Raw genomic sequence first — 16,737 nt, 5'->3', positions numbered from 1 at the left:
AACTGTGATTAATAGAGAGAGGAAACAGCCAACTTAGAGCATATAAAATTACAGACTACATTTTGCTGAGTATAGATTTAAGACGTCAAGGAAGATGGAATGACCTCTAGAGTGGTGATGTGAAGAGATCCATTAACACCTACCCTAGCTGAACAATTATACTGCTAAAATTTACAAACAAGCAAGCAACACATTATTATCCCTAAAAATTGTCCTAAGGACTAGCAGCAAATGAAGAGACATTTTTTTCGGGAAAATTAATAAGAAAGTGAAAACCTATTGGGTTTAAGCCATGGTCTGCTCTATTCTCCCACTCCTGGCTCAGTATAATAGAAACTTTATAATGGACAGGTTCAGATAAAAACTGGTATCTTCCCTCAAGGTTTCAGTCTATATGTAAAATATCTTCCCATATGAGGGAGGCCCTACAGTACTTCTCTTCCCCCTAAGATAGGTGTTTCAGAAACTCAAATGTTTTCTCTATTATGTGGATGCTAACACACAACAAAGTAAGGAGGGAAGAATAGAAGTTCAGTAAATTCAACAGAGAATGCAATGAAGGGAGGGGGATGGGAATAGGAATGATAGTGGAATGAATCTGACATAACTTTCCTATATTTTTGTGTTTGTGTGTGTGGTGCTGGGGACTGAACTCAAGGCTTTGTCCATGTGAGGCAAGCACTCTACCAACTGAGCTATGTTGCCAGCCCTTCCTATATTCTTATATGAATGTACCTCAGTGAATCTCTACATTATGTAGAAACATAAGACTGGGATCCTAATTAAAATAAGCAGTACTCTGTATTTGTGTAAATAAGTCAAATTATACTCTACTGTGAGGTATAACTTAAAAGAATTAAAATTTAGAAAAAAATCATATAAAAAGAAAAAAAAAGAATAGCTGAGAAATTTGGGGCTCCTTCCAGCCCCTACACATGGAGTAGAAGCTATAAGCCAGGTAGGGCAGGCCAAGAATACCGAATCTCTATCTTTTTTATCCTAGTGTGCCTGTAAGGAAGAGATTCCAAATCAGAAGAAGTGGGCATACATCAAGGGTTACCACCCTGCCTAGTATGCTTCTCATAAAGCAAGGATGTCTGTCAAAGAGAAGCAGGCCACAGTATCTGCCCTGGGCTCTGTAACAGTGGTGCAGAGGATTTAATCACAGGGGGAGATAGGACATAAGAATAGAATTTCAATAAGTCTCTGAAAGATAACTGACTTTCTCTGGAACTGACTTTCTTTCAGCATGGGAAAGCTCAAGCCTTAGGGTGCTATTGAAAATAATGGAGATTTAGGTAGTAAACAATGAAAGTGAGGCTGGTAGCTCAATGAGAACAATTTAAACCTTAGAATAGCTAGAAGATTAACAGCAAGAAACAGGGAAAGATATATAGATATACCTGGGATTGGAGAAGGCCTCAAAGACTGGTATAAAAGATTAACCTTGCAAAAAAAAAAAAGTTCAAATTTAATTGGACCACTGTAGAGTAATTTAAGCTACAGGGCATTGTTGAAAACTAAATTGTAATCATCCAGCAATTAATTACTGGTGGCTAATATCTGGGTAAGATATTATCAGGACAAAAAACAGAGAGATGAGGGAAAGAGTCCATCAAAGATATTTCTGTTAAAATCACTGTCATTCTAGAATGACTGTGCAATACCTGAAGCTGAATTCACTGAAGAGCAACATCAGAAGCTGCACAAACTAGGGGAAATATATTTCAGTAAAATAGTCCAGCCTATCCACAATTCAATCAATCAATCAATAAGCAAACAAGAAATTTCTATAGTTTATATTTTTAGTTGCAGAGATGCTACAATAAATCATCCAAAATATTCACGTTTCAACCAAAATTATAAGATATGCAAAGAAACAGAAAGTGTCACATCCACAGGGGAAACAGCAGGCAATAAAAACTTCTTTTGAAAAGCCAAAAGCCACATATACTGAATTTAAAAGACATCAGGTTTAAATTAGTTATTTTAAACTGTCCAAATAACTAAAGGAAACCACACTTAAATAAATAAAATTATGACAAGGTCTCGTCACATAGAGACTATCATTAAAAATAGAAATAACAAAAAGAGTCAAATTGAAATTCTGAAGGTAAGAATTACAAAAATGAACAAAAATTTCACTGAACAGCTCAATAATAGATTTAACTGATAGAAACATTTAGTTGAAATTAGATCAATAGAGATTATGCAATTTCTATCAGAGAGAAAAATAATGAAGGAAGATGTACAGAACCTCAGAAATACATGGGGGCATCATTAATAAATTCAAAGCAGGAAAAACTTTAAGAAATCCATAAACAAACACACACAGTCAGAATTTTGAAAATCAAATAAAAATAGAGCATCTTGAAATATGCACAAAAGACACAGCTCTCCATGTATAGGGGAACTTGAAGATATCTCATCAGAAACAAAGGAAGCCAGGGGACCATAATTCAAAGTTCTGAAACCTGTCAACCTAGAATCTTATATCCAGCTAAACACTATTTTTTAAAATTAAGGCAAAGCAAATATGAAACATGTTAAAATCTGTCAAGAAAAGGTATTGCTTTATGAACAAATACTGAGAAAATTCATTTCTAGCAGACCTATGTTACAAGAAATATTAAAAGGGTAAATTTAGCAAAGTGAGTGTAAAAGTTGTACCCTGAAAACTGAAAATCATTGGAGAAAAAAATTAAGGGAGATCCAGATGAAAGAAAAAACACTGGTGCGTTCCATGTTCATTGACTGGAAGATATACTATTGTTAAAATTGCAATATTCTACAAAATGGTTTACATATTTGATGCAATCCTTATCAACTTCTAAGCTTCCTTTGTTTCCCCAAATTGGCAAGCTAATTCTTTCATATGAAATTTCAAGGAATCCATAATATCTAAAACATGCCTGAAAAAGAAGAAAAAATTAGAAAGACTCACAGATCCTTATTTCAAAATTGACTACAAAGCTACAGTAATCAAGACAATGTGGCAATGGCATAACAATATACAGAAAAATTAATGGAGTAGAATTAAGAGTACAGATATTAGCCATCATATTTTCTATGAACTGACTTTCAACAAAGATGCCAAGATTTTTCAATGGAGAAAATATTCAGTATTTTCAAAAAATGGTACTGAATCAAATAGATGTTCACATGCAAAAAAAAAAAAAATAGGGCCCACACCTCACACCATATACAAAAATTCACTTATAAAGGAACAAAAATCGAGATATCAAAGCTAATCCTATAATATTCTTAAAAGAAAAAAAGGAGTAAAAATCTGCATGACATTAGATCAAACAATGGTTCTTAAATATAACACTTAAAGCATAATAAGCAAAGCCTAAATAGATAAATATATAAAATAGACATCACCGTTAGAATATTTTGTGCTTTAAATAACATAATCAACAAAGTGAAAAGACGTCCCACAGAATTAGAGGAAATATTCAGAATCATACATGTGATAAAGAACTTATACTCAGAATATATAAAGACCTTACAACAATTTGATAAATAAAAAATCAAACAAATCAATTAAAATGTACAAAATATTCAAATAGAACCTTCTCCAAAGAAGACATACACATGGCCACTCATCACATGAAAAGATGTTGTACATTGTTTGTCATTAGAGAAAAGTAAATCAATACCCCAATGAGATACTCCTTAACAATCATAGGATGGCTCTAAACAGATAATAACAAGTTTTGTTGAGGATAAGGAGAAATAGAAAATGATGCAGCTGCTTTCCAAAACACTTTGGCACTCTCTCAAAGTTTCACATGGAGTTACCATTGGACCTAATGAGTCCACTTTCAATGTATACTCTAGATATACATCCATACAAAAATTTGTACATAAACGTAAATAGCAGCAATGTTCATGGGAGCCAAAAGGTGGAAACAATCCAAATGTCCATAATTGATTAATGGATAAGTAAAATGTAGCATATCTATACAATGGAATAATACTCAACAATAAAAAATAAAGAACAAATGACATAGTACAGGACGAATGAAACTTGAAATCATACTACATGAAAGAAGCCAATCATAAAAGGCCATATATTATGTGATTGCATTGATATGATATGATCACAATAGGCAAATCCATAGATTCAGAAAGTATATTAGTGTTTGTCCAGGGTTTGTAGGTGGATGCTTAGGAAGATAGAGGGAAATGGGCATAAAGTTTCTGTTTGAGGTAATGAAAATGTCATCAATTTTATGCATACACTGGAGGCTACACAAGTCTGTGAATATTGTACAACCAATGAAGTGTATGCTTTAAATATGTAAATTATATGTTATGTGAATTACATCTTAATAAACTCATTAATAAAGTCAAGGAAGACTTTGATGGGAAGTGGGACTGGAGTTGAAAATGGAAAACAGGATTTGGGTTGAAGATTTGTAAAGTAATTGCAAGATGTAGGGGCTAATTTCAGAGAAGTCTCTATACAAAGAGGAGTTTATGAAAGAAACAAACTTTTCAGCCTCATATGTATTGATCAGATATGATAAAATCGCATTTAGATTAATCTGCCTTTGTTGACTTAGAGTCATGGATATCAGTGGGCATAAAGAAAGGGAAATAGGCTTTTAAAATAATAGTGTGAAGACACTGAAAATAGAGTTAATATAAATATAGAAGAGACATTTGTGGAAGGAAGAATGGACAGTGTTAGGTGATTGATTAGGAAACAAGAAGTACCAAGCTATTGAACAACTAAATATCTGAGATGAAAGATTTTGATTTGCCATATTATCTCTGGAGTAAGCTACATATCATTTACTTAATTGCTTAAATGCACATGTTACAAAACTATCTTGAACACAATGCACCCAAGCCCTCAAATGCAATATATTGCATGAGCAACATAACAGCATAAAACGCAAATGAACACACTTAATCTTACAGTGTCAATTCAGACAATTTATACCGAGGCACCAGGTAAATACCTGGAGTTAGACCATGCAGGGTAGTTATCTGGCTCAGCCATTAATATTTTCATCTCAAAGAAATTATTTGCCTGTGTGTTTATCCCTCTGAAAAAAAGAGAAAATCTCATCATCTGAAAACAAGAATTCATTCTTGTTATGTTGGGCTTAATATTAAAAAAACAAAACAAAATCCAAAACATAAAGAGGCTAATGGTTGCGAAAGAACCTCCTGCACGATGAAAAAAACAAGTCTACATGTATCAACATTTTCACATTATATATATATATATATATTTTTTTCTTATCACAGCCACTAGCTGGATTTTTCTTTAGATCTCACTAGGCACGAGATTAGGCGCCAGGAGTGTTCTGGGCGACCAAAAAAAAAAAAAAGACCTTTACATTTCTCTTTTGGTGGGCAGGGGTCATGCTTCAGAGAGTAAGTGGCGGAGGGGGAAGAGAGGAACGCAACAACTGTTACTTGATTTGAACCTGAATTTGGGGCGACAGTTATTGCAAAACTGAGTGCCATCTTGAAGCTTTCCCCACTGCGTGAGAAGCGAAGGGGGGGAGGTGATACTGAGCCCTCAGCCCCGAACAATCCTCCCCCGCTATCCCCTCCTCCCCAACCCCCGCCGCACTCTGAACCAATCGGCTTGAGCGCCGCCCTCTTCCTCCCTCTGTGTGGAATCCTATAAATTGGTTATCTAGGGGCTTTGGAACCGTCTACCAGTGTCTGGCTGCTGGTGAGCTGGTGCTGTCTCGCCTCGGCCCTTGATTGGCTAGCTTTTGCTAACTCTCCGGGAGTCCCACGTGCAAACGCTGCAGTTCTTAAGAGGAAGGCGACTTCGAAAGAATACCAAGCAGTGCAGAAAAGCCTGGTTCCAGAAACAATAGGAGGATCCGGAGCGGAATCGCGGACCCTTAAAGAGGTAGGGAGCTCTGCACTTGCGGCGCTGAAGCCTGGCGGGCTAGAGACTGAGGGTTGTGCCAGGTTGGTAGTGGGGCTGCAAGCCTTGGTGTAGATGGGGGGAAGGAGTGGGTCTTGTTGGTAGGAATGTGGGTAGATTGAACCCTCTAGCCTCCTGGTGCGCAGGGAGGGCTGAGTGCAGCCTCTGGCTTCTAGACTATTGAAAGGTGTGGAGCTAGTTTTTCTTATACAAATGTCTGCATTCTGGCTCTGGAATTCAAAGTCTTTGCCCTCAGACACTACAAATAACTGATTCCAGTTTGCAAATGTAAGCAGCTCTAACTCCAGCTACTGGTTTTTGGTGGCAGAATGAAGGTCCTACATTGTCTGTTGGGGACAGAGGGCTTGGAGTTTCCGGAAGAGTCCTGGGCCTGTAGGGGTTTCTTTCTGCCTGTCAGGGCTAGGCGAATGACTTAAGATGTTAAGATGTAGCAAAATGGAAAGGTGGTTGGTAATTTCTCCAGGGCTCTTGGCCTCTTATCGGGTCTGGAGAAGACCGTCTAGGTTCTTTTAAAGAGGAAATGTAGAACCAAGGGAAGATGCTGGTTGTTTTATGATTTAGGAACAATTTGAGGAATGTGGGTGAAATTATAGATCCAGAATTACCTGGGGGTAAATTTTGGCTGTAGGAGAAATGCAGGACGCCCTTTGGTTGTCTAGGGAAAATAGCCTCTCTTGGTCCTGTTTGTGGTAAATTTAATGTGCGTGGCAGACAGCGCAACATTGCCGCATTGAACACCAGGGGGGAACCTGGGTGCTGGAAAGATGTGCGTGCTCCCTCCCTGACTTGGGTAAATACTAGGTGAGGCTGCAAAATTTTCTGTTCAACGGAGATTTTAAGATATTTCCAAAACTCCTAGGCAGAAGTTGGGGTGAGGCAAAATTATGAGGTGTTTCCACCCAAAATTTAGTTAATTTTAAGTTATGCAGAGATAACTGAGGGGGGAGGGACTGCCACACAAACGTATAGAAAGCTGGGGCTTATGGTTTTCCTGCACTCTCTAGAGGAAATCCAGAACGTATGGGGGGAAATAATTGGTGATTTTCATCTTTTCTGGGGGAAATCTGGTGAATGTGGAAGATGCATGGTGTTACCATACTTTCTAGCAGGAATATAAGTTGCAAGGGGAAAATGGAATTCTTGCACTGTTGGGAGGGAAAAAAATGGGTTTTAAAGAAGTAATCCGCAGTGCTTGTGTACTAATAAGGGAAAATTAGATGTGCAAACAAAGATTAACTATGCCCCTGTGCTACCTAGGGAGAACTCAAGTGCGTCAGTGCTTCTGCGCATAGGACTTTTGGAGTGTTTATTCATTCCTTCTAGAAGATTCGGGGTGCTGGGGAAATGAGGAATCCATTCAGGAAGCTCAAAGGCTCAGTTGGAGACTATTTTCTATCTATGGACAGTCAAACACACACACACACACACACACACACACACATACACACACACGGGAAATTTCTAGAAATATAACCAAACCCCACATGTCTCAAAGTTTTCAAGAAATAAGACTGTTTTCCCCTCTTTCCCTTCTTCCTCATGTTCTGCCACCTCTATTTTCCTGTTTGTTTGTTTGTTTTTAAGGAGAAAATGTGAACCATGGAAAATATTGATCACATCATTTAAACAAAAGTTGTTTTGTGCTTCTGACTTAAAAACTTGTTGTTTTACACCACTGATAGCACAGTCATACATAGATTTCAAAAGACCCCCTTTTCCTAAACTGGTTCTTTTCCCCATTCCACCTATCATTTCTCATCTCTGGATTCTATGCTCCCACTGCCTTGAGGGTTCCACCACTGCTTGAGTGTCCCCACGGGCAGCAGTTCAGGGGGGAAAAAAAATCCTGGATGCCAATATGAGTTGGGGAGGAGGGTGCATGAAGTAAGGAATTAAAGAATGTAAATAGGGGATATATGTTAACTACCTGTTTGGTTGTATTGGGCACACTCATTTCTGTGGGGTTAATATTTGATAAATGTGCCCACCAGTCCCCAAATTCTAATGCTCCATCTGGTCTAGCCCCCAAACTGCCTGTGCCTTGATGGGAAAGACCAGAGCCCCAGTTACACAGTTGGCATCTGGAAAATTCACTCGCCCTCATTTCTGCGAGAGCCACCCATGCCCCCCTCTGCGTTGCGGACCCAGACAGCATCTCGTGGTAGAGGCAAAGTCTCGCGCAAAGCTCTGCCTACCCGCTCAGGGCCCCGCCCCTCTCTGGCGAGGGTCATTGCCCAGTCCCTCTGGCGCCCGGGAGTGCGCACGCCACCTTAGCTGCAGCAGTCCAGTGTGGTGCGCAGAGCCCCAGAGACACACACCTCTGGCTGTGAAGCACTCCAGGTTCGAAGAAGGGGGCAGCAGCGAGCCATCGCCTCCCCTTTCTCCCTGACCGGCAAACTGAGGCTGGAAGGTTCCTGGCTTTTTTAGTCATTTGGCTAAAGCTCTCTAAGGTAAGTCTTCACGTTTGCAGGAAAGGCGGGAGAAATCTGCGAGGGAGCCGCCGCCGCTGCGACTGGCACCAGGTAAACAGACTGGTAGGCAGACTAAGAACCCTCCACCTTTACATTTACCTTTGGGTAAGACTGTCCACCCAGTGGAAGGGGCTCAGGTCAAAGGCAGCTCCAGGTCCACCTGGCGCTCGCAATTCCCGAGGCTTCATTTCTTCCAGAGGTTAACTGGGTGTGCTAAATCACGAATCTCTAGAAATTCTCTCCTATTTTTGTCTGTCATGGTCAGCAGGGATCTGGCATTCCTGAAAAGTCGGGATGTATGCCTATGTCCCCAAGCCCGCTGGACAGCCCATTCTCCCATTCCCTACACCCTATTAGTGTCCTCCTAGAGTCCAGAGGCGGCTTCTGGCTGCTTCACCAGCCCTTGAGCTTTCACGATTAAAACAGAAATTTTTCCCACCGAAGTACATACAAACTGTTAGCTTGCACCAGCTACCGAGATCTCCAAAAGCCAGTGGTCAGCCCTGGAGCTGGAGCCTCTACGTCTTCTCCTCATCCCCTCCCACACCCGGGTCTCCTCAGCCCACTCCCCACTTCGCTCGCTAGTGCTGCGGTGGGCTAGAAAGGACTTGCGTCTGAGCTAAGGCTCTTGGCATAGAAGCCGCTTCCTCACTAGAATCACTTGCTCGGTAACTGGGGAGGGGGGCTCTAGCCTGGGATGGGGATTAATCCGTCTTCAGTATTCCTTCTGCCCACGAGACATAAAAGAACAAATCTCTGTAATTAGAACTCCCTTCCACCTCGCTCATAGCCTGGCGTTGCGGGAGGTGGGTGGGTGGGTACAAGCCGCGCGGATCCCTGCAAGCGCAGCGTTAGGAGGTCTTTTGGTGACGTGATTTCTTTAAAGTCCCGCCCTCCTGAAATTTGGGGAAGGGGCTGCGAGTGAGCACTCTCCACTGCCCTCTTCTGCCTATTTGGCTAAAGAGAAGCCCTAATACAGAGAAGCGAATCCTCACCAACTAGGTGAACTGAAGTTCAGGAGCCTTGTCTCCACCTGGGGATCTGGAAAAACGCCAGAAAACGTGCGGTGCTCCCTTTCCCAGCCCAGATTCCTAAGGAACACTGGAAAAGGCTGAGGCTCAAACCTTTATGGACCTTGGTTACCTTTGATGCAGCGCTGGGGCTGCTGTCGCTCAGAGATGCAACACAACCACAGCCCCTGGTATGGGGGTAATTCAGGTGGTAAGGGGAAGGGTCCACAGAAGAGAATGCACCCCTCCTTGCTGTCTATTATTGTTCTTCCCTAGTGTACAGCGAAAATACCAAACCCCAACTTCATCCTCAGACCTTCCAAGACTTGGACATTTGGAAGAGTGTAGCTTTGAATTTGAGTTATCTTTTATCTTCACCTCGGATATTAAATGGTCTTTTCGGTGAGGTGGGGGGATGGGCAGACCTTTAACTGGAACACTTGTGTGATTGTGATCCCTTCCCCCACCCCCCACCCCCGCAAAAAAAAAAAATTAGATGAAATAGTCTTCACCCCAGAATCAAGCACAATTTCTGGCTCTACACTGAAAGCAATAATCTCCCCCCAGCCCCCTCCCATACACACAGACTTAGTGGCACCTGCTGTGAGATGTTTCAATCAGAAATGGTGGCATTTTGCAACATAAAGGAGGGCTAAGCCTGGTGTGATTTAATTTGGCCCCGAGGGACCACAGATCCCAGCCCAAGGAGCTGACTAATCCAGTTGTCCTCATCACATTTATTTTTGGGGAGGGAGCAGGTAGAGGTGGAAAGCAGAGAAAGACAAATCAAAGAAAATCTTTTAACTCCCTTTCCTGTAGTGTAGAATGCAAAACATCACCACACTGATGTACACCACACAAACTAACCAGATAGAAACATGCCCCCACACACTACAATAGCATGTATGTCAGAGAAACCACATAATTACAGCATGCAAGCATAACACACAAAGCATACACCATATAAGATAAATATACAACATACAAACTACATTGTGCAAAACACAACAAATTTTGTGCTCCACACAATTCCACACAGCAAATATAGCACAACTTCCAAACACAAATCACTCAAAACACATGTATCACAAATATACACACACAAACCCCATGAACAGACTCTACCACACAGACACTCCACATATACTCACACAAAAAATATTCCCTTTGCTTCCTTTCAAAATGAGCTTATAGGTTTAAAAACAACAAAAATGCTAGTCAAAGTGGCTCATGCCTACAATCCCAGCAGATTGGGAGGCTGAGGCAGGAGGATCACAAGTTCAAAGGCAACCTCAGCAATTTAGTGAGACCCTAAGCAACTCTGAGACCCTCTCTCAAAATAAAATAAAATAAAATAAATATAAAATGGGCTGGGGATGTGGTTCAGTGGTAAAGTTCCTCTGGGTTCAATCCCTCGGGGGAAAATGTAGGTAGCCATAGAGAGAAAATGATAAACTGAGTGATTTTCCACAGTTTAGGAGATGATCACAGTGAATGGGGGGATGTCAAGAAAAGAAACCAATAGAATTATGATGAAACTTTTATATCAGTAGTATATATTTTTCTGCATATTCCCAAAATGTTAGTTTGATCTTCACCACCAGATTATGAGGTAAATAACATTTCAAGTCCAATTAGGGAAGTTAAGGCACAGAAGTTGACACACAGTGATTGCACGTATCTATGGAGTACAGTATACCACTTCAGTACATATAATGATGGGTCATTATCAGGGCAAGGTAATTTGCATATACATAACCTCAGACATTTATAAGTTTTCTTGTTTGGGGAACATTCAAGATTCTTTCTATTGACTTTTTTGAAATATGCAATTAGTTGTTGTGAATCATAGTTATCCTACTGAGAGTACAGAAAATTTATTTGCCAACAGGTATGCTGCAAGTTAGTGACAGCAGGGAGGTGGGGTGGAAGTTAAAAACAAAGGTTTTTTTAAAAATTCTGTAGTACTCTGAAAACAGTTCTCCCACACGCATACAAACATACATATTACTTACCACATTCTTTATTAACTAGCTACCACCTCCTGGAGTTAAAGATTGGTCATCTATTTAAAAACCCATTTCTTCTGGCTTGATTTTTTATTTATGTCCCCTAGCACAAGAAAGAGCATCTTAGAACTGACCTTTCTTTTCATAACACAAGGTAGAAAGGTCCTGTGCCCTACTCCAGGATGCCTGTAGGGCCAGAAACCAGAGTTATCTAGCCTACTAGGCCCTGATACCCCAACTCTCATAAGGAATTCAGTTAGTAACTAATTAATTAATTAATGTAATATACATTAGATGCAGTAGCCTTTCTAGGGCAGACTAGGGCATGCTTGGTGAACTGCATGGTGATGAGAATCCCTTTTTTTGTGCGGGGTCAGGTAATCAAACCCAGGGTATAGGGAGCTCTTACACTAAGCTATACCTCCGAGAATACAGAATTGTATGTCTTCCAGCATTACAACAAAATATAGATCTGATTCTACTGTCTTTCAAACTTCTCTAATTCAGTTTTTATTGATAGCTTTCTTTTCTCAACACTTAAAGCACATAAATAATCTGCATTTTACTCTTAATATAGTGTATATTTCTTCCAACTTGGATCATTCTTTAATTATTTGGTTTCAGATTTGTCTCTATGACTTGGCAGTAAGCAACTTCTTTTTTCATCAGATAGCTGGCCTAGACAAGTATCAGGGATTTCTGGACAAGCTTGCTGATGGATTGATTGATTGTGAACTTATATAGGTAGATTTTGATTTAATGAAATGAGTCATGCCTCCAAAGAATTAAATTAGAAAAGAGACAGTGTGTAGGAATTAACTGGATGCATTTGCTCAGTATTGCCTGGCCAGGGAGTAACACATAGTAGATCCTAATGCACAGTTGAGTATTTTAAAAATCACAACCTGCTGTTTGGGGCTAAGTTTATAATGGAAGAGAGTGGAGATTAAGATGGCTTTAACCCAAGAGCACTAGAAATGAATTAATGCATACTATTTCCAACTTAAATGATTTAAATTAGTGATGGCAGTATTCATTGGGATGGTGTATGCAAATTGGTTGTTGCCTTGTTACAGTGGTGTTTTTCTGAGTGTCATTCTTATTGACTGATGAAATATTGTCTTTGGCTCTACCTGGAGCAGGAAAGAAATCACTTTAATTTTTCATATAGGTGTACCTTTCTGGAAATTCATTTTTTAAAATATAGAGCTAAGAAAAACTGGATCAAATTAAATTAGAATGATGATTATTTGCTTTTAAAAATGATTTGCTACAGGGTTCCTTTGGCAATTTCCACTGCTATTTGAAGATTACTTAGAAATTAAGATAAATACTTCAGAGATGAAATTATAGGTAAAGAATGTTTGAAATTCTTAAATGTTCAGTACACACAGAATCTGAATGCACTTCACTGTGTTTCTTGAATTCAACACTTTTCTCCTCTCTTCTGCTACCCTACAACCTGATCTGGAGACTGAAAACAGGCACCTAAGGACAGCATAGGGTCCTGAGCCTGCTTTTAGATAGCTGATCTTTTCTCACAATAACAGATAAACTTCACTCTCAGTCGGATTTGAGCCTATAAAGACAGTATAAAATATGTATCCTTTATTTCCTCTAAACTTATTTGAGAGAGAAACCTTGGTTATCATTTGCCCCATTACACAATAATAATTGAAAATAAATCAAATATGCTTGTAATATACTTGATTGATATTGCCCACAAATGACCAGAAATTTCATACTTACTGAAGGAAATGAGGATGGGGAGTAATAACTGAGCCCTATGGGTAAATAATTGCTCTCATTGGCTCCATAGGACTCCTTCATCCTAGTGAAGTGAATTGATCAGCAGTACTCCTGGCTTCCCTCCTCCTATAGGAGAAGTGAATACCTGGTTCCTGAGGATCCCACTTTTAATAACAAATTTTGAAAAGCTAACCCATTCTTCTGTGAAACAGTGATGTCTGTGATTCTTCAAATCTAAGGTGGAGCCAGGCACATTGGTGCACGCCTGTAATCCCAGAGGCTTAGGAGGCAAAGGCAGGAGGATTGCAAGTTCAGAGCCAGCCTCAGCAATTTAGGGAGGCCCTATGTAACACAGCAAGACCCTGTCTCCAAATAAAATATAAAAAAGGGCTGGACAAACCCCAAAATCAAAAGGCTGACTGATTTCTTTGATATGTGGATGCTAACTCAAAATAAGGGGGCGGGTACATAAGAATAGAAGTACTTTGAATTAGACAAAGGTGAATGAAGGTAAGGAAGGGAAGGGGGAATGGGAATAGGAAAGATGGTAGAATGCATCAGACATTACTATCCAATGTGCATATATGATTACACAAACAATGTAATTCTACATCATGTACAACCAGAAAAATGAGAAGTTATACTCCATATATGTGTAATATGTCAAAATACATTCTACTATCATGTATGACTAATCAGAAAAAATAAAAAATATTTAAAAAGATGACATTCATAGTTGGTTCTGGTAAAATTAGTTTTCATGCATAGTTTTTAAGAGTGGTTTAATTTATCAAATTTTGTTAGCCTTTCAAAAGTAACAGTAATAAAATGCAATTAGTTTTCTATTTAAAATTTTTTTAAAAAAATTAAAAATAGACTGGGGATTTGGCTTAGTGGTTGAGCAACCCTGGGTTCAATTCCCAGTATATATAATATATAGTGGATTTGGGAGTTTGCAGCCTTTGGAGAAGGTTCCTCATCTATCTCCTTTTTTATTCTCTAGGGGCCTGCTTAAATTGTCACCCCAAACAAAAATGAACTATTCATTTAATGGAAATGGGACATCCCCTTTTCTATTACAAATGGAACGTGCCATTGATTGGCTCCACCAAAATTTCACTGGGGTTCCACCAATTGAAGATCAAAGCTGTAATCATACAGATCTAAATGGATCCAGTGTCTCCAGCCCAGAATTGGAAGGGCCAACAGGAATGGCCCAGAAATGGCTGGGGGGCAAACCCCACATTGCAGCGAAGATAATTCTGTCTGTGGCATATGCAGTCATCATAATGGTATCCCTCTTTGGCAACTCACTGGTGTGCCAAGTTTTCATCAAGCACAAGGAAATCAACAAATCAACAGGCCTCCTCATCTTCAATCTGGCGATATCTGACATTTTGATAATTCTGCTCAACAGTCCATTTGCTCTGGTGAGTGAGTATATAGGGTTGGTTTGGAGTGGAAATGTTGCTCCAATCCAGGGATGGGTGATAGGACTAAGGCGAAGAAGGGACATAAGCCTGCCTTAAGGCCCCATTCTAGAACCGACCTTCTCTGTAAGGCCTGAGGGGATAATCTGAGTGTATAGCCAATCTCTCTTTTGCTTCCCTCCTTCAGGCCCGATTCCTGAGTGGACAGTGGGTATTTGGCAGGATCATGTGCCATGTCAGTCGCTTTGCTCAGTACTGCTCCCTTCATGTCTCAACTTTAACACTGATGGCAGTTGCCATGGACCGACATCGGGTAAGACCTCTGGAGGGTCCTTGTTAATAAAAGGGAAGAAAATTAACAGTGTCCAGGTAGATTAGACACCTCCCAAAACTCCTCAGGATGGGGCCACCTTTGAAGATAACCTTCACACTTCCTCCTTCTTCAACTGGATACCAATCAGAGTTCCAGTATTTTCAGAACCATAATATATTTTAATCTATTTTCCTTCTAAACTATTTTCAATCCAATCATGTTTTTACTGGAATAAGGCAAATAGTATTAATAGGAAAATTATGTATGTAGGGACTCTTCAGCATTTGCCCACACAAATGACATAGATCTTTTTGTTTCAGGTAATTCTGCATCCAACGAAACCAAGGCTAACACACTCCCAAAGCATACTGACTGTTGTTCTGATCTGGAGTCTTGCAGTGTTCCTTGCTCTTCCTCATGCAATCTATCAAAATCTGTTCTATGTCATCAGCAAGTAAGTCAGACTAGTTACTTAATGGTAATTTTGCCCTCCTCTTTCCAGACACAATGAGGAAATTGACTTTTGAAAAGTTTTTAACTGCATGTTTGTCCTCCTCCAACTTTCCTCAATAGTGGAAATGAAGCCTCAATATATCTCTAATTTTTATTAATTAAACCAATATGATGGGCCTCCAGGTTAGGGACATTGGTGGTTAGGAATCAGGTAAGTCTCAATTTGTTCTCTGTCTGGATCAAGACCTATAAGAGAGGATATTATAGATCCATACCTTAATTTTTAAATTGAAGAAACTAAGAGCTATAAATAGGGAGCTGGGTGGGTTTACTTAAGGACATACTGTGGCAAAGCTGGGACTAGAACCTTAGCTTCCTGAGATCCATTTCATTGGTCTTGTTATCATAACCTCCATTATCTTCTGCTCCAGGGATGGAGTTGTCAGGAGCCACTGCCTTCCTGCGTTTCCAGGACCCAGCAAGCTAGTTGGGAAGTATGTGGATCTTGGGACATTTGGCCTGCTGTACATCCTGCCACTGCTGGTGATTGTTATAACATACTCTCACCTGGGGAAGAGGCTGTGGATCCAAAATTCTGTTGGTGATGCATCTGCTCGTCAACTTATGGCACACTACCAGAAGCGGAAGAAGAGCATCCGAATGCTGATTCTTATTGTAATGGTCTTTGCGATATGTTGGTTTCCTCTCAATTGCTACGTGGTTCTTATTTCCAGTGCAGACATAGAAACTGAGAGTGTGCTTTTCTATGCCTTCCACTGGTTTGCCATGAGTAGTACGTGCTACAATCCTTTTATCTACTGCTGGCTCAACAGGAGCTTCCGTGCCAAACTTAGATCTATAGCATCTTGGTGCACAAAATATCTGTTGTGCAAGAGCTCCCAGGTTCAGCAGCAAGCGCAAGTGCAGGAGAGTCATGAGCTCCAGGAACTCCAGGCATCTGCGCTGCCACAGGTGCCTGTGGCCATTCCAGAGCCTCAGGTATTAGAGGATCCTTGTGTGGCTACAGGGGAGGGGGATGCCCAAATTTCTGCCCAGAGGGAAAAGGAAAATCCAAATGCCTCTGTGAGTCGAAGGCAGCGTTTTTCAATCCTGCGTCCTTTTTTCTGTATCCGTGTTCATTCAGTTAAAATCTAGATGGGTACCCATATACAAAGACCACCTGATCCCTTGGAATTTTGTTCAAAATAGTACCTGGGCACATGTTTCTGATGCACCAGCTGAAAGCATCACTGAGGCCCTGGTCATGACCATTCCATTCTCCTCCAAGGGAAATTTGGCCCACCCATTTAGCCCAGGTCAGATGTTCATGTTAAATATGGTAACAACAAATCAGCTAGAGATGGAATAACCCTTAA

General features: G+C 40.3%; 1 protein-coding gene across 1 annotated transcript; it reads left to right on the top strand.

The window, feature by feature from the left end:
• Positions 1 to 14,199: 14,199 nt before the first annotated feature.
• Positions 14,200 to 16,516, top strand: LOC143638545 (G-protein coupled receptor 83-like). Its single transcript, XM_077106445.1, has 4 exons — positions 14,200 to 14,595; positions 14,783 to 14,908; positions 15,229 to 15,362; positions 15,793 to 16,516. The coding sequence occupies exons 1-4, from the start codon at positions 14,200 to 14,202 to the stop codon at positions 16,514 to 16,516; spliced, it is 1,380 nt and encodes a 459-aa protein (XP_076962560.1).
• Positions 16,517 to 16,737: the final 221 nt, after the last annotated feature.

The sequence above is a fragment of the Callospermophilus lateralis genome, chromosome X, assembly GCF_048772815.1.
Source record: "Callospermophilus lateralis isolate mCalLat2 chromosome X, mCalLat2.hap1, whole genome shotgun sequence".
NCBI lineage: Eukaryota > Metazoa > Chordata > Mammalia > Rodentia > Sciuridae > Callospermophilus > Callospermophilus lateralis.
The sequence above is the reverse complement of the archived record's forward strand: the minus strand, read 5'-3'. Positions and strand labels throughout refer to the sequence as shown.

Excerpts from the sequence above, each read along its gene's own strand:
- LOC143638545 (XM_077106445.1), top strand. The coding sequence starts at position 14,200 with ATGAACTATTCATTTAATGGAAATGGGACATCCCCTTTTCTATTACAA. Across the intron at positions 14,596-14,782 it reads TCAACAGTCCATTTGCTCTG|GCCCGATTCCTGAGTGGACA; the intron begins GTGAGTGAGTAT and ends TCCCTCCTTCAG. Across the intron at positions 15,363-15,792 it reads CTGTTCTATGTCATCAGCAA|GGATGGAGTTGTCAGGAGCC; the intron begins GTAAGTCAGACT and ends CTTCTGCTCCAG.